At 41.9% G+C, this 17,944-nt stretch overlaps 1 protein-coding gene across 13 annotated transcripts in view; it reads right to left on the reverse strand.

The window, feature by feature from the left end:
• The window catches only part of daam1b (dishevelled associated activator of morphogenesis 1b), a 49,392-nt gene that overhangs the window by 7,649 nt on the left and 23,799 nt on the right, over window positions 1-17,944 (reverse strand). For 12 of the 13 annotated variants that reach the window (XM_025056685.1, XM_008312914.3, XM_025056683.1 and 9 more), the window contains 15 exons: window positions 12,446-12,735; window positions 10,025-10,114; window positions 6,233-6,304; window positions 5,563-5,657; window positions 4,634-4,967; window positions 4,411-4,521; window positions 4,221-4,324; window positions 4,037-4,103; window positions 3,810-3,927; window positions 2,486-2,624; window positions 2,244-2,302; window positions 1,887-2,074; window positions 1,390-1,695; window positions 1,197-1,304; window positions 272-301 (listed from right to left, as the gene is read on the reverse strand). In XM_025056685.1, coding sequence (XP_024912453.1) covers window positions 272-301; window positions 1,197-1,304; window positions 1,390-1,695; window positions 1,887-2,074; window positions 2,244-2,302; window positions 2,486-2,624; window positions 3,810-3,927; window positions 4,037-4,103; window positions 4,221-4,324; window positions 4,411-4,521; window positions 4,634-4,967; window positions 5,563-5,657; window positions 6,233-6,304; window positions 10,025-10,114; window positions 12,446-12,631 — 2,007 coding nt within the window. In that variant the 5' untranslated portion in view covers window positions 12,632-12,735. The remainder of the gene's footprint in view (window positions 1-271; window positions 302-1,196; window positions 1,305-1,389; window positions 1,696-1,886; window positions 2,075-2,243; window positions 2,303-2,485; window positions 2,625-3,809; window positions 3,928-4,036; window positions 4,104-4,220; window positions 4,325-4,410; window positions 4,522-4,633; window positions 4,968-5,562; window positions 5,658-6,232; window positions 6,305-10,024; window positions 10,115-12,445; window positions 12,736-17,944) is intronic. The other variant, XM_025056687.1, reaches the window with a different exon arrangement.

Raw genomic sequence — 17,944 nt, forward strand, 5'->3', positions numbered from 1 at the left:
AGTTAGAGGCAAGTTTTCAAACTTCTCTTGTGAATGTTGCTGTAATGACTAACATGAAAAACAAAGGGTTAAACCAAGTCCAAAAACACAATCACATCACACATCAAAGTTATCGCCCGAAAAACAGGGGACAAACAGCAGGAGACCAGATGTGGACCTACAGAAAAGTCTCAGATACGTGACAGAAGAACACAGGACGGACAGGCTAAGACTGGGTCCAGAAGGAGCCACAGTCAGTCCTACATCTACTGCAGTGTGTCAGCGCACTCACCTGTTTGCTGTTATTGATCGTTAAGAAGTCCTAAAATGCAGGCAAGAAGCAGGGAAGACGTGAGCATCATTAGAAACGGTCAAGCAGTTATGCAGTGAATGCAGCCCATAACAACAACACATCAGCAAACCAATCAAAGCTCAGTAACTGGGTCAGTGACGTGAGCGGCTCTTCAGCTGATCAATACGTGCATGAACTTCACATGCTGCGCACATCAAAGTTAATGGGAGTCCATTTTATTATTATTTTTTGTTAACAATAGATGTTCTTCTTTTTTATATATATAACTATATATATAAATTTTAGTGTAAATTCAACATGCTGCTTCAAGCACTGAAAAATACAGCTGAAAAAAAGCCTGTTAACAAAAAAACTTCCATATCCGTTTCCAGAAAAGTTGGTACACTTCCCAATGCTTTAAAATCAGTATATTTTCTTGCTGCTGAATGTGCAGTACCTTTTAGCTACACATGAATACCTTTAAACAGTGACACTTTACTCTGTAAGCAATGATCCACTGGTTAGTTGACTTCTAAAATGACAGATTAAAGTTTTCTTTTGTTTTTTTATGAAGTGTACTTTCCTGGAAACACGGTCTGTAGAAACTACTGATTATGAAACACACTGCAAACTAAAGCCAGACGCAAGAAACAGGCAGGTTCTGAGCAGCTCACTCAGCTCATGCATTCTCATCATCATGTTGCAAAATGACTGAAAGTCTGAATGACAACTGTGTTGAGGTTTTTGCAATGACTTATTAGAAAATCCCTGATGGATTTGTTCCCTCCACTGTTTCAGCCCATTTTCTCCAGCTCTGCTTGTGAAACGCAAAGTTGCGTCAGAGAAGAGAAACCTAACGATGGAAGCCGGTTGTGCACTCAGCAGCCACCTCTACGCTCTCTCTGCCAACTGTTGTCATCAGTACCTGCTGTCTCTGATAGGCTGAGAAGGTCTTCTCCAGATCCTCCAGGTCCAGGATTTTGAAAACCTTGCCGTCGTCCATGTCCACCCACACGGTGCCTTCCAGTTTATTCTGAGCAGGTGACAAACAACCGTTATCTACTGACATTTCCACTCAAAGCATCAGTTCAGGCTCTCCCACCCGCCCAGGGACTTACTTCAGCTAACTTGGACCAGTTGAAGGACTTGAGTGGATGAGACGGCTGAGGAATGTTCTTCTTCTTCAGGGAAGGTCCCAGCGGCGCTCCCGGCGGCGGGGGGATGCCTCCCATAGCTGCACGCCCAGGAGGAGGAGGGCCTCCTGGAGGAGCAGGTGGGGGTGGGGGAGGAGGCATGCCACCAGGAGGTGGTGGGGGAGGTGGGCACCCTCCTCCGAAAGGTAGCATGGATGGAGGGGGAGGAACGGGACCGCCGGGGGGGCCAGGAGGCAGCGGAGGGCCGCCAGGTACAGGAGCAGTCTGTCTCTGCAGAGGAGAAAAAACATTTTCAGATGAAAGTTACTGACTGCTGGCATAATTCAATGGCATAGGGAGGTTCTGTGATGGTTTAGGGTTGCATTTCAGTTGCCGGTGTGACCAACCAAGCCCTGCGTGGCCTACAGTGACCTCTGCTGTTGTAGTGTAAAACAAAGGGTCAGAAAGAAAGTCCAACGTACACTTCTGAGTTCGTGCAGTCGGGCGGTGAGCTCCGCCACTTGCTGTTTGACGTTCTTGTGCTCCGTGGCCTCCTTCTCCAGCTTCTCCTTCATTTTGTTGAGCGTCTGCATCATGTCCTCCTTCTCCTGCGTCTTTGCGTCGCATTCACGCTCCTTCTTGTCAAACTTCTGTTGTAACTCATTGTGTTCTATGACAAACAGACAGTCAATAATGATATCATTTCCCTCTGGTTGTGTACTTCTTTCCAGTTTTTATTTCATGTTGAACAACTACTATGACCACTGAGTGAAAAGACATTGGAGTTTGAGACCCCTGTCACACACAGTCGGTGGTCTATGAGTCACGATCACACACACCTTTTCTCATCTTCTCCGCCTGCTCTTTCCACTGCTTGACCTCATTCTCATTGACCAGCCTGCAGAGACAACACCACACACATCAACACCACCTTCACTTCTGGACTTTTAAGTGTTTTTTTTTCAACCAGCTCTGTTGAACACAGAACACAGAACTGCTGGACGTCCTTCAGACACCTCAGTTGACTCCCTGCACTCGTCCACGTGTCTGTTTATTCCAGGAGGGAAACCTGAGGACTTACATCCGGACGACGTTCTTCACGTTAAAATTCTCCAGTGGCGCGGCATCCGGATCCTGACCCTTGTCGTTCTGTAAGACCATCTGCTGGACGATGCGGTCCAGCAGCAGCCAGTACTGCACAGTGTTCCCACTTCTCTTGTCTGCAGGAAAACAAGACAAAAACACAGAGAGGCACACATTTCCTATTAGTCCCTGGGCTCTTGTTACTTTCTCTTCCGCTCACTGTGGCTTTTACTGCCCTTCTCAGAAACGAACGACCACAGGTGGGGTTGTCTGATTGTGATGAAATGCAAAGAAATAACCTGTCAAACCCTTTCCTCGGGGTCGCTCTAATGAGCTAAAGAGGAGGTTAAATGACAGCAGGTTCCACTGAGGTGACACATGTTTTAGATTTTCCACGCCACATCTGTCCTGGGACAGAAACGTTTTCATGCTGCTTTGTTATTTGGCCTGAAACCTCAGTAAAAGCCATGAATATGAACACATCCTGTTATTACCCCTGACCAGTGCATTTGCAGATGTTCAATGTTTTATATCACAGCGACTGCGGGAACATTATTCATTTCGTAGCTGATTGCACTTGATTAACTCATATATAATAAAACGCTCACATTGGCAGCTAAAGTGCTATCTACACTCCTGATGACTCAGCAGAAGGAGCTATAATGCACTTAGACTAAAAGGGGTGAATCCAGGACGTAACTGCAGCTGCTGCTCTTCAGTTCCATGACCCCAGTCAAAAACACAGGACAAAGACACAGGAAAAACATATATATTTGTATATATATATGTGTGTAGTTTAAATTGATGGTAACCAGTCCTGCTTGGTGCTTGACCCTGCAGTTTTCTCACTGATACGAGGTAGTGAACATCAGACTGTCAGATAGAAATGTCACTGTAGTAATGACTCTCCGTATGTGACAGATTTACGGGAGTTTTCAAAGCCATCCTGGCTGTTAGGCTGAAGGCTTTTCTTTTAACCACTCGGTGATTTCCTGCTAGATTTTCCACTTGCTGGAATTTGTCGGTCACATGATTTTTTTTTTTCAGTGATCACATCTCGATGTGACATTTTTAACAAAGACTGGTTAGAAGGTATTTTCCCCAGAAGGATTTTGTTTTGAACACATTCGTCAAACTCAACCAGAGCTTCTGAGTCTGGACCACAGCTCAGGACCAGGTACAGAACCTCTCCATGGGGCGGAGGCCAGGGATAGGTTAGAGATCGTATCTGACATGAAATACAACTCTGACCAAAAATAACTGTGATTTTAATATAAGAGAGGAAAGACTGTGAAGGTCAGGGTGTTTTGAGAATGTCTTACGTGGCATCAGGAGACAGTGGTGCAGGACAGACATAAAGTGCGGGTATGCATCTGTGTGGTTCATCTTCTTACGGATGAGATCAAAAACCTGGGTGGCACTTTTGGTATCTATATGTACCTGGAAGACAAAGAAGAGGAAACAACCGACCAATGAATTCAACCAAGAAAATAGAAATTGTAAAATAAATAAATAAATAAATCATGAAATATTTTTTAACTTCTCTTACCGACTCGAATCGTTTTGACAAAGCCAGCTCGTCTTCATTGCGCAGCATCTCAAAATAATCTAAATGCCTGAGAAAGTGGAGTGAACGGTGTATTAAGTTGTTATTGTTTCTACTACCACTGACATTAATACAGAAAACTTGTGTCGTAGTGTGGAACTTCAGAACTTCTACACGTCACACTCACCGGTCCAATGTTGAGTTCTCATGAGAACGTAGCTTATCGATCACAGGCTGAATGCCCAGCATTAGAAACTCATATCGGAGGTGGATACGGAATTCCAAACTGGTCTGAGTTTTAGAGAAGAAAATATTTTTGAAGTGACCTTCCCGTGTGTGGAGAGAGAGTCTACATTGTTGTACAGTTTCAGACCGACCTCTCCAGCTCCTTGACTCAGCACAGCATTAATAAAGGACATGATGGCTGTTTTCAGGTTGACCTCGTCTCTGTACCTCCCTGTACTCCTGTCCAGGTCATTTATGAGTGTCTGAGAAAAGACAGGTCATTACAGTTGGGAAATTACTACACAGCGACTACATCATGTCCGTCTTAAAAGATTTAAAAACCACAGCTGTGTAACTTGGCGTCCTTCCACGCACCTGAAAGCGCGTCCTCTCGCAGGCGAAGCGTTGGTAGTGCAGCATGGCCTCCAGGATTTTCTTGTGCCCACCGGGAACCAGACACACGGCTCCCATGATCTCCAGCACCGCCACCTTGGTCTTGATATTCTCCGTGGCCAGACTTTGGGCGATGATGTTGATGCTCTCGGTGTGAGAGAGGACGTGAGCTCGACCCTGGGAGTTGTTCATCAACGCCTTGATGCAGCCGATCAGAGACGTGTGGATCTGTGACTCCGTGGTCTCGTAGTCCATGCTCTTCAGGAAGTTCAGGATACATGTCAGCCCGTCCAGGTCGATGAAACGAGTCACAAACCTAAGAGCAGAGCAGGCAGAGATAAGTCAGTGGAGCTGAGCTTTTAGATGACACCTTTAGAGTTCTCATTTATTCAGTTACAGTTATGACGGTTTACTGTTCGTTTATCTGTTGTTATTATGGTTTTTTTTTAGTAAAATATATGTAAAGTGAATGTACATATTTTGTAAACTATTTCTTGGCTAACATTTGGCTGTGAAATTATATATTTTAATATATAAGTCGCAAACCCAGACAAAGGATGAAAAAAACTGCGACATTTAGTCCTGAAAATATGGTACACAAGACTGAAAATATGGTAGACAAGAGATTAAATTGTCCTGAATATAAATGTTTTCTCCTGGCCCTGGAATGTGTATATTATGTATTGTGAGCAGAGGGATGTCAGATACTGTAACTCTCTCTCCTAGTCTTCCTGGTGTTTATTCATTTAAGTAAAAAAGCAGTTAACTTTACATCTGGTTAACTCCAGACGGACTTATTCTGACAGTCACGCATGAGCTTCACAAATCGACAGGCAAGGTCAGAGGATAAAAGAGGGCTTTTAAATGTTAATGAGAGTCAGGGCGGAGGAGAGGTCTAAATATTCATCCACCTCATTGGCTGCGTCCTCAGAGCCGTTTTTAAGTTCTCGATGGTTTTGTTCCTCTCCTCCTCGTCTTCCTTCTCTAAAGCCAGAAGCGTCTTTCTCTGTAAATCATAAAAAAAGAAAAAAAGATAATATTAAAATAGTGATCAGGATGGAAATAAGACTAGGAAGTCAGATAATATTAAAATAGTAATCAGGATGGAAATAAGACTAGGAAGTCAAAACAAAGCTACCAATTTGCGGAAGGAAAAGAAACAAAAACCTGCTGATGTGTTTAACTGCAACTCGGCCATGAAACATTAAAACACTAGCCTTTTTAGAAAACACTACTACTGAGCTTCATAAATGCTGCTGCACTGCTGTGATGCTGTAAGATGTGGGGAATAACCCTTTAACAATACAAAGCGGGGATATTTGTTGGCTCATTAATAGCTTCTCTTGGTTTGAAGTCGTCCACTCGAGCTGCATTTATAGGCCTTTATAAATAACAGGTTTGTATTTGTGTTACAGTCGTGCAGCTTTGACTCAGAATGAGGGGAAAAAAACTCTTTAATGAGAGGAAAAAAGGGAAAAACCATGGAAAGAGTTAAGGACAAATCGCTCTTCTAGGACAATTTATTACCATTTTTATGTCCTCTACTCCAAAGAAAAGAATAACGTCCGTGTTATTACTTACAGCTGCCATTGAATTGAGCTGATCAATGTAGAATTCAGGCCAACTTGTTGCACTTTTGTTCTCCTCTTGTTCCTAAATATTGAAATGACACAGAACAATTATTAATTTTGTGTAATACAGTATTGAAACAATGGAAAAAAAGGGGAAGAAAGACACAAATTATAAGCAGAAGTTCTGCTCTTCTCGTTACATTAGCTCTGCATGACTGGCTTAAGACAAATGTTAAATGACAACATGAACTCAGGTCACATGAGGGAAGGGGTTGTTGTTTGGTTGGAGTTTAAGACCAGTGACCAGTGACAAACCATGTGAAAAACGTGTCACACCACTGTGTTTTTTCTGAATAGATCAGTAAACACAAACAGCATATGGTAAATGAAAAAAAAAAAAAAAAAAGAGTCCAAGACCCAAACAAATGGAGCAGGAAGTTAAAGTGGGGCGACACAGATACGCTGCCTATTTTCATCCTCAGCTGCTTCAGTCCAGTTTCCACAGGCGTGTGGAAACACTGAAAAGAGAGGGCAGCTGGGTGATAATCTTGAGATTCGCAAATCAATGTCAAAACTGCAGATTAAGGACATGGCGTGATTCGTGTTTAGATTAATCTGCTGATGGGCGCGCTTGTGTCGAACGCACAACAATTTACTCATCAACCTCCACAGGATCCCCGAGAAGGAAAAGGCTGGACCGTGAACTTGGCTCGTACATTAAAGGGCCCCAGACTTTCATCCCTGCCCTCGCTCCATTAAACACAAGCGAACTGTGACAATCAGAAACTAATTGGGCGTCGGTTAATAAGGCGGCCTGCAGGGACCTTGCTGTCTCATTCTTGGACAGTGCCAGTTTGGAACCGGTTCAGTCCATTAGAGGAGCACGAGCACAGACTGAACCACTTCCTCTTTAAATCTTTGGGAGCCCTTCCTCTAACGCCGAAGTCAGCAAACTTCAAACGCTGAGAGTTTGTTCAGCACCATGGTGAGAGGGAAAAGATAAGAACATTACTCATTCCATATTTTAGAGAGCAAAGATCAAAGACACAGCACAATTTAATCTCAGATATTAAGGAGTCACAGGACAGAAAGACAGAGAAGAGCAGTTCTGTCTTCAAACATTCACTCGTTCCTTGTCAACTGTTTCATCTTGTTAAGGATCAGTGGTCATGAGTGAAGCCAGTCTCTGGACAGGTCAACGGTCCAATCAAAGGTCCAAGATACAAAGACTTGGCCTCAAACTGAAAAGACCTGTTATGGCTGTAGAACTTTATTAAAGCACATTAATGCATCAAAAAGTTATGCAATAAATACAATAGTTTTAGCCCAATTAAATGAAATTCGATAATTGTCCATGGCACACTAGTGTGCCACATTCCAGTGTTTGGGAATCACTGCTCTAATGTACAGCATTTCTTGCAAATGGCCAAACGTGCAAACTCATTTCGCTGATACACTGTACACCAGTGACTTATCTCCAACCATGAAGTCATCCGCTGTCAGAGTCAAAGTATTACTAGAGACTTGTGCTCACAACCACAACCGTAAATCATCTCCTTGGCTGTTGGCGCAACGAAGCAGAGAGTGTAGACAGAGAAGGAAGAAGATTGATTATCAACAGGATGATCAAATCCTCTCAGGTTACAGCCAGAACCTTCAGTTAAAGTTGTCTCTGACTGTAGTTTTAAATCGGGGGAAAAAAAGCTCATTTATCAGTCATTAGCCTGGACTGCCCTCATCTTGACCCCCCGTCCCTCTTTGTCATCCCCTGACTTTTATTCAAACGCTGCACCTGTGTAAGTGAAGGCTTCCTGTTTGCTTTGGACCACCGACCGCTTCCTCTGCCTCTTCTCTCTGCACACAGACCCTTCCTCCCATGAGCTCTGATGGGAGGGTTGCATCTTTTCTGGTACGGGGCCAGAACACGCTGCCGAGTCAGCAATATTGATCATCCTCTGTGTCCCTCCCTCCCCCTCAGTATGTTGATGCTTTACTTAAAGGTTTGGTTCCACTAAATACTTTCTACCTCCAGAGAACAACTGAAACAATACCCCTGTATTATGCATGAGTACTTTCCCTTACTGTGGTTTTTGCTCATTTACCGTTTTATTTGGGAGCCTGTAGTTTGTACAACATATAGAAATAGAATAGAAAAATAAATCATTTTTAAGTAACTTGAAATGAAGTTATAGAACATATAGAAATAGAATAGAAAAATAGATCATTTTTAAGTAATTTGAAATGAAGTTCATTATAAAAAAACAACTTGCTTCAGGCACATAATTCCTCGAGGTGCTGTGTTTGGACTAATGTTATTTTTGTGCTGCTTTTGAGGCGCATTACACACAGAGAGTGTGTTTGGTTTTATTATGCTGACGACAACCAGCTCTGTGTTCACATTCAACTCTTCAATCACATACTGACATAATGACATTTATTACACTAAATCTAACTGCTCCCAGAGTCCAGCGTCCAACCGGAAGACAGATGATTTACTGAACAGGATCAGGATTTCCTACACACTCCAATCCATGGCCTTGATTATCACGGCTGTGACAACTGTCAGGTGGTAATGGAGCGGGAATCTTAATGCGAGAGGAACTGAAGAAGAACAGGCGTCTGCTTTTTCCTGTGTGTAAAGGATGTGCTCAAATACAGGGGAAAAAAAGTGAAGCAGTGGACAGTTGTTTCATCAGTGAGATGAGTCCTAATAGAAAATGACGCCGTCGTCGAGTCTTGGACAATGTTATGTCTACGTTCCCTCTTTGATGGAACACATTTAAGGTCTAAAATCAGATTTAAATATGTTCTCACTTTAACCAGACAGTAAAACCGGAACCCGGGAGCTGAGAAATCCAATCTTCAGAGACATGTGACACAGGAAATGAGCCTCGTGTCTATTTTTGTATACGTCCGCTGTAACATAAATCTAGATTAAGTAAATCACATAAGCACCAGGCTGTAAGGGCGTTAAATATTTACTTAATTCTGTCCATGACACGTTTGATCCTGCTGAGGTTTCCATGTTTATATTCTACAGGCATGTTAATGTTGCTGCACACAACAGCCCGAGCTTCTGATCGACTTTAAAATGAGTTCCAAAGTAGGTTATATCTTTAGGCCGACTGTTCTTGGCGTCATGAAACCATGTGAGTGCAGCACAGTGGAGACAGCCGTTCATTCATGTTGCCTATTCACCTTTCAGTTCTGTTTAGAACCATTTATATTTTAGGTAATAAATTACAGTAGTTCCTGAGGGGACATTCGTAACCTTCTCCTTACAGATGGCACTTGAGACATTAGCTTGTGGTTAAGAATTTGTACAACACACATAAATTCATTATATTCAGATTAGGAACATTTTCATTTTAAAAGTGTACTTTTGTTCATAGGCCACGCATAAAAAGTGGACGACAGCCTCTCTGTTACGATGTGTGCACCTCTCCCAGAGAAACCACGGTCCACGATTTACAGCAGACAAAATGAACTGTAAACAATATGTCACTGCAGAACACAGTATTTTCTTGTCTTATAAGCCATCTGTTATTGACAATTAAAACATTCTACATTCCGTAGATACAGTCGGAGACAACACCCTCGTGCCAGGGCTTGTTGTGAGCCTCGATGTGGGCTTTTGTGGTGTGTTCTCCGGAAAATCCACACCTCTGTATATCAACAATCAGTGATGGATGGAACTTATGCCGACTTGTCAGGGGAGACATTAGTCAGGAAAATCTGCCAGTCTTGCAATCTTGTGGTGACTAATAGTGGAGTACGACATAAGTCACGCCAAGGCTTTTACCTTCTTCTTGCTGCAGTAGATTTGCCACTTCTTCTCTGCAGGTAGGGCGAACATGGCCTCCCTGTGTTTCTCCGTCAGATCAAGCTCATCCTGCAAAATGAGATTAAAAATTGTAAAAAATTAATAAATAGTTGGAACACACCGAAACAATAAAAAGTGGCTGAAGTTAAAAACCTATTTACTACTGTAAGTTATAGTCAAAATAAAACCATTGTTATTTTGTGGCGCTGAATGCTATAAATATCAAATGTAAGTGCGTAGGGCTAAAGATTTCAAAGGTAAATGTATAAATGTTAAGCCTTTATGTGAAACAAAAAAAAGTTTAGATGTATTTACTTGGGCATCTTTGTTTCAGAGCAGCCACAGAAATATCTGGACCTAAATAAGTGTTAACTGCAGTTTCCATAGTAGCGAAGCATTTTCAGCTAGCATGCTGAAACGTTGTGAAACACCGACATAAATCTATCCCTCTGAAAACTAAAGCTCGTGTCAGGATGCGTTGCCCAATAAGCCTGCATCCTGTTTCAAAATGGGATTATGCTCATCTGTTCGCCATCCACTGAATATTACTGGCTGTTGTCACTGAAAAGTCATCTTGGTTCAGAATCAAATCATCAGTCCTGCAGGCCTAAGACAAGGGTGGAGAGGAAGGGTTTCCTCTACTCCACATGTGGCCACAACCATCTGGAAACAACATGAATCTTAGACTTTGACAGATATGTCACTGAGGTACACCACTGGTGCTGATGGGAGGTGTTTTACTTTCAAGTGCAGATTTAACCATTCCAAAAGTATCAACAACTTCTAATTTAGGCCTTGGTTGGTTAGGCAGGGTCACGATACCGGATAGAGTTCTTCAGATCTTCTGGACGTGACGTGACTGACTTGACGTGACTGACTTGACGGCATGGATGACAAACAGTTAACAGTAAATTTAATTTGCTGAACTTTAGTCTGGTCTTAAAACAATTACAGTGAAATAAGATTATCACTGTTAAGCGATACAGTAATGGTACTGTATTCTGTCTCCGTTTTTATTCAAGAAGCACATGTACATCCAGATTAACATGGCTCCTCAAATTGGTAAATGTTTGGTGGCAGCTACTGAGCTCTTCAATTCTGCTCTGAGATTAAAATATGCAGTGAAGAAATGCCCTAAATCTGTCATGCAGGGCCAGTGATTAATCCTGTGAATGGAGTCCAGATACTGAATGTTTTTTTTGATTCTTCAGAATATTAACGGCAGGGATATGACAAAGTTTGATTTCACTATAAATTGCTGTTAACGTTCTTTTTAAAAGGACAGTAGAGCAGCTGTTTCTTTAGAGCTTATGACCTTATAGGTTTCCGAGGAAATGTACGCATTAAAGCTGAAGTTCAAAGGTCGGATTTATTTGGTCGTAAAAGAGCAGATGGCCACAGAACGAGTCGTTTTTTTTCCCAATTACAAACGCACATGGCAGCTCACGCTGGGTGAAAGAAAAAAGCACGTGGCCATTTTCTGTCAGTAAACACAGCGACTGAAAGCCTCCCTGTCGTCGCACTCAACTTACTCAATTAGGTCCTCATAAAGGACGGCAGACAAAAACAAGCAATTAGCAGATGGAGGAGGAGGCAGGGACACGAGGAGCTCCTGAATGAGCTCCATTGATGTGCTAAAACCTCATGCTAAGATTCCTGCGGCAGCCATGGGAGAGGCAAACGACCAGAGGGGACAGGAGAGCACAACAAATTAGAAGTGACAATCAGACACAGACTGAATAGCAGGCGGGCCTGGTTCCTCACAATGTGGAGTCAATTGGAAATGCGACAGTTCATTTTTGGATGTCTTGGAATGTGGCAGCGTAAACAGGATTGAAGAAGATTCAATTTGAAATGTAATTTGTTTAGAGTTGCTGTACAGTCTCGACGTGTCTGCTTTATTTCAAACAAAGATTTTTATTTTTTAAGTGTTGACTGTATGTGTTCAAACAAAAATACAGTGGATTTATAGTCGGAATTTTCTAGACACACAAACATACTTTGGTGTGATTTTTTTAGAATCACACCAAAGTAAAAAACCATAAGTCATTTTAATGGGCTCGGGGTTCATTTGAATGTTTTCTCTTTTTTTCACCATAAGTCATTTTAACGGGTTAGGCATTCATTTGAATGTTTTCTCTTTTTTTCAAGTTACAGTATAATTGCCATGTTCCATTTTATAATACTATATTTAGGCAGTACCTGACAGAGTAGAACAAATACACAGTATAGTTAGCTTTCAGTTGAACAACAAAACTCTGACACCAAGTCAGAATTTAAATATACAGATAAACAGTACAATGAATCCATATTGTACAATGTCTCTACAGGAGACAGCCATGTTATCATCAAGACTAAGTTATCATCACATTATTAAACAATAAAGTACTGTCATCTTACCACCAGCTCGGAGAACATTGAGTCAAGTTCCTCATATCCTGGCATTGGCAGTGACGGCTCCATGGTCTGCAGAGCAAAGTCCTCCCGAAGCCTGTACGTGATCTCCGGGTGATCACTATTGTTAAAACAGCACAAGAGGAACGACAGGCCACCACCTCCACCTCCACCACGCTTCCGTGGAGCCATGGCTGTCCGATGCTTGCTCCTGGTTAGGTAGGGAGGATGGGAGGCTCCTTCAGGGCCTCTTTACAGCCTCCTCTACCTCAGAGTTTGGCCTCCGTCAGAGAGCACTAGAAAAACAGAGAAAGGACAAAATTAGCTTTCAAAACCAGCACAAAGCTAACGTCACATTTTGGTGAAATCTACACCACAATAGTTTGTGTTTTTAAATGGCTGTTTTCAAGAAAGCTTTAACAGAAGCAAAGTTTAAGTGAAGACAGACAGAAAACTAAGATCATAATCTTCAAAAAACAAGACACGTCGGGAACTTCAAAGAACTGCTGTTAGAAGAACCCCAGCCCCTCCTGCCCAGGCAACAATCTGGAGGTAGACCATAATGGCCCATCAGCAAAACTCAGGGGTTTCACCAAACCCCAGTGCTGTCATTGCCCACCCACTACTGGCTGTGAGTTAAACAGACTCCATATGGCACTAACAGAAAGCGGTGACATCAACTAAAATCTATATACACTCCATGAAAACACATCAGTGCAGTTTATTAAATGGAACAATATGTTTTATATAGAATACTATGGAAAAATGTAACAACAAAAAGAGGTCTGAATTTAGGTATATAGGAGTCATCATTTTTTTCTCTGCTGTCCAGCACTGGTACTGCACCTTCTGGTGCCTTTAATTGAAATACAGTCGTCCATCTATTTCTTGCAAAGAAGTTCTCGATCTTTCAAACATTACAAAAACATATTTCAGTTACCATCAAAAATGGAAAACACCTGTATAAAGCCTGATTTTTTTTTTTCAGGCAGACTACAGTACATGAAATGTGTAACATGAATTTCTGCCCTTGTAAAGGTCGACATGAGCAGGAAACTGTAGGGAACTATATCATTAAGAGAAAGCGTCGAGACATTTAATAATATCCTTGACTCAGGAGTAGCACATTTAGGTGTGAGGGTTGAAATGGAGACCATAATTTACAGGGATTAAAACACTAAGGCCGTTTTCATCCCATTTTCATTCAGTGCCAATTTCCTCCGTTAGGGCCTAATGAGCCGTGATTAGAGGGGCGTGTCCTCAGCGGCTGCAGTGAGAGGTGTGTCTGTCCTGCTGTTGTTTTGGAGGTTGACGTGGTCGTTGTATGTATGGAGAACTTTACACCAGAGATGTCTGTGAATAACATGTGAAAGTTGCAACATTTAGATTCAGCATCACAGCACTTGACTTTAGGCAGTCGGACACAAGACACATGATTACACATTGGGTTTGTTCTCCAACAACAGCTGTAATTTTTTTCTAGCGATGTAGGAAATGTGTGCAATCCTGTGGGAGTCTTGCACCATCAGCCCTGCCTACATACCCAAATAAATATACACAGAGATCAGCTGTGGTAAAATAAGCTGCGTTGCTGACAGGGGTTGAACACATTGCAGAAAGTTTTGTCCTCCCAAGAAAAGGTTTAACACTGCAGGGTAGGTCCTGTTTGTCTCAGAGTATCGTCTGCATAACAGAAATGAACGTTTTCACAGTGGTAAGGCCACAGGCCGCTTCTGACTAAACCTGGATGAACATAATTTAAAAAAAGGGGAATCAAAAAGTCAACTATTAACATTTGAATGTGTCATGATTGTTGGCAGATCAGAAAATCTTCTCTCATTAACTGCCAATGTAAAGTGTTATCCTTTTAAAACAATCTTTCAGTAAAGGGAAGAAAATGTTCAGGAAATGTGTTTAGTTTTAGGTTAGGTTTCTGGCTCAGAATGTTTTCTTGAAGATATAACTGTAATAAGAAACATTAATGTAACATTAGGCACAGACAAGATAATAAACTAGTAAATAAACTAACTAGTTCTTCAGGACAGTCTGACCTGAGACCAGTCCAAACTGTAAAGTTTGTGTCTGTGCTCACAGCAGTGTGAACTTCCACCATCACAGCTTATTTTAACGCTATAACAAAACACAGCACCGTGAAAAGTCTCAGTTTCTGAACTTTAACAGGAAAAAATAAAGAATAAAGATTCATAACAAACTAATTTGTACAAATATAGCGTGAGATAAGAGACAGCTGTGCAGCGGGTTATCTGATCGACGGGATCAGACCCAATCTGGAATAATGGAACACATAATTGTGCACAAGACTCCTCTGCTGAACAAATAAAGATGCGGTGTCCAGATATCCCTGAGGACAATGCTGTCAGCACATCCACGGCTCTTCACTGATATGACGCCAGGGGTCATAAACCACAGCGTCCATGTTGACCTGCAAGAATTTTGGGAATACACATCCATGTTGACCTGCAAGAATTTTGGGTTGTCTTTTCTTGTCGACTGACGGCTGACTGAACATAACCACATTCTCTTGACCATTTCCAGTGAATTCCCTTTAAATCAGATTCGTCACCGAGAAAGAATGCAGCAAATGCAACACGATGCATTTTGGGTCCATCGTCTTCACTGTGCTCGTCAGAAAGGGGAAATAAGGACATTTCCTGCGGTGGGATTGTCTAAATAGAGTCTATCCAGAAAAGTAACATTTGTGGTTTAACTAAATAAAGCCTGATGCCATCACTGACCTATTTCAGTCGATTTTTGGTTCATCTGAGTTTCCTTTATCCGGCAACTGCACGAGCCGGACCTCGCCTTGATCTTTTTTTAATCAAACCACCAGACAATCTACAAATACCAACTCCAGATTTGTCTCCAGCAGTTTTTTTCCTTCTTGCTTTTACATGAGCCTCCTTTAATATGTTTGTTTCTGTAACTATTGAAAAATTGTACGTTTGCTTCCAAGGAAAACTGTGATAATGAAGTGGTGTAATCACTATTTAACAAGACACATTACCCATCAGGCACGAGTCCAACTGACATTTTCACTAAGGGTTCTTTGGTAAATCAAAATAGCCAATAAATCATCTTGGCAACAGCCAGACAAAACTAACAAAATATGTTTGAATTTAATTATCCATTTAATGACCCTTTATTAAATAAACACAGTTTGTAATGTAACGTGGAACAACAGACCGAGCTCTTCAGGGACCATAGACAAGACGTTTGAGGTCAAATGGCCAAATATGGGCCAAAACCCACAGCAGAAACACACACACACACACACACACACACACACAAGGTGTATTTATTTTGACACATCCTTGACTTTTCCAAATAGACAACCAGAGGCCACAGCAGCCGTTTGGCTTCATGCTCACCGTTTATATTACTGTGTAGGGCAGAAGCCGTTCAAAGCTGCTGTGACCATATTAGTCCACACATCTGCCCATCTTTTCCATTAGCTAAGGCCAGTTGTAAATTTGTATAAACCAGAGTGAGCCAGAGTGGGACACTCCTGGCCCCGGTCCAGATGCAGAAACCTGGACGTGCCACAGCTCGGCCGAGTGGAGGAGGTAAAAGGCCAGAACAACAGGAAAGGTTCAAGGATTAAATTTCCATTCGCTTCCAATGCAAAGTGATGGGTAAGCGCAGTAAGTGTTCTGACTCTAACCCCTGGAGCTTGTCTGTCAGATGGTCAAGGTTCCCAACAACACAACATAGGCCTGTTGGAACAAGAAGACATTCCTGTCATAGTCAGATGAGCCTTGTTAGCTTAAACAACACCCAGTGTCACCTGAACAAACACTCGCTGAAGCGTGAAAACCCCTAACCTGTCAGAGTCACACTCATTTTTTCAAGACAAAATAATGGTTATTTCCAGGAACAACGTGCTGAGAAGGTCAGTCTACCATACGACGGAGATACGAGAACAGCTGCATTCTTTTCTCATTATCAGGAACAACTCTGCTTCTACTGACACAAATCAACCCTTGGACGGCAGCGGGGGAACATCATGGCTTTGCTCTGCGGTTGTTTACTGTACAAGCCAGATTCTTTATTACTTCTTTTACTCAGACCCGTACAGTAACTCAGCCTCCCACCCATATCCACTCCAACACTCCCCTCTTTGTCTGTACAGCGTTTCAGTCCTCGGAGAGGCTTGTTGTTTTCTTGACCATGTGGTTTGGCGGCTGACCTGGCGCGGGTCCAGACTGTAAAAAGAACCCCAGTGTTTGTAAAGCCTGTGTGAGTCTGTGTTTGGTTCCTGCTCTAAGACCTCCCCATCAAGACCCGCAGATCTGTCATGTCTGCCGGAGGAAAGGCAGAAGTGGAGCAGAGCGTCCTGAAGCTAAACACAGGGACACGCTCACGTTACAGAACATGTGTGAAGAGTTATGAAGAGCAGAGCGGGAGACGACTGAACATTTTTCATCTGGATGTCATCCTCCAGCTTCGCCAAAGTCTGATCCCCTTTTTCTTTCACTTTTCAGTTTGAACCATGTTCCGTGCCCGACCACACTGAGTTATATTTCACACAATGGGAATATTGTGTTAAAACTTCTCTATAACATCCCCTGAATGAGACCTGTATGAAGGCTGACACAGATGGCTGCAACCCGTCGAGAAATGTTACAACAGAAGCAAAGTAGTAGTGGAACATTCATACCAGTGACATTCAACAAGTTCATCATCTAGTACAGGGGTCCCCAACCCCCGGTGTGGGGACCGGTGCCGGTCCGTAGGTCATTTGGTACCGGGCCGCAGTGAGACTTCAGTTTTACTAATTTACTTCATTCATAAAGAATCCATTCATATCTCTTTACTTTTTTCATTCAAAAATAATCTGGAAATATTTCAAAACATCATTCAGACTCTAATACTAACAGAATAAAGTCTTAAAGATAGTAGATAGTTTTGTTTTGAAAATGTACGATTTATGATTCATGATCCTTCAAAAAAGTTTAGAGAAAATTTGATTTAGTAGATTATGTTTTTTATATATTTTTTTATTTTGTTCTCATCATGAGATATTACGGTATATTATAAAACAAAAGCTCTTCCTCCATTTTTGAACGGTTCCATCTCGAGGAAATATTCTATTATTGTCAGCCGGTGCTTGAGACTTAGAACTTTGGACTGGTCACATATTGACCCAGTCAAATACTGTGAGCCAGGAGGAGATAGTGTATGTTTAACATCTATGGACTGAATCTAACGAGAGAATATTGGCAACTTCTCGCTCTAGGTCCAAAGTATTTAGCATTTAAATACTTCATGAGACTGGATCTTGCTATAAAAAATAAATAAATCAATAAAAAATATCGTAAACAAATGCTGTTATGTTTTCATAACATCTCAACTCATATAGGCCAAAGACGGTTGAAATGTGATCCGGGGAAAAATCAATAAGCCTTGTAGGAAAAAAAAACAAAAACATAAATTATCAATGGAATGGCTGATGGACATTCATAAAGGCTCATTATCAATGGAATG

The sequence above is a fragment of the Cynoglossus semilaevis genome, chromosome 7, assembly GCF_000523025.1.
Source record: "Cynoglossus semilaevis isolate Cse_v1.0 chromosome 7, Cse_v1.0, whole genome shotgun sequence".
NCBI lineage: Eukaryota > Metazoa > Chordata > Actinopteri > Pleuronectiformes > Cynoglossidae > Cynoglossus > Cynoglossus semilaevis.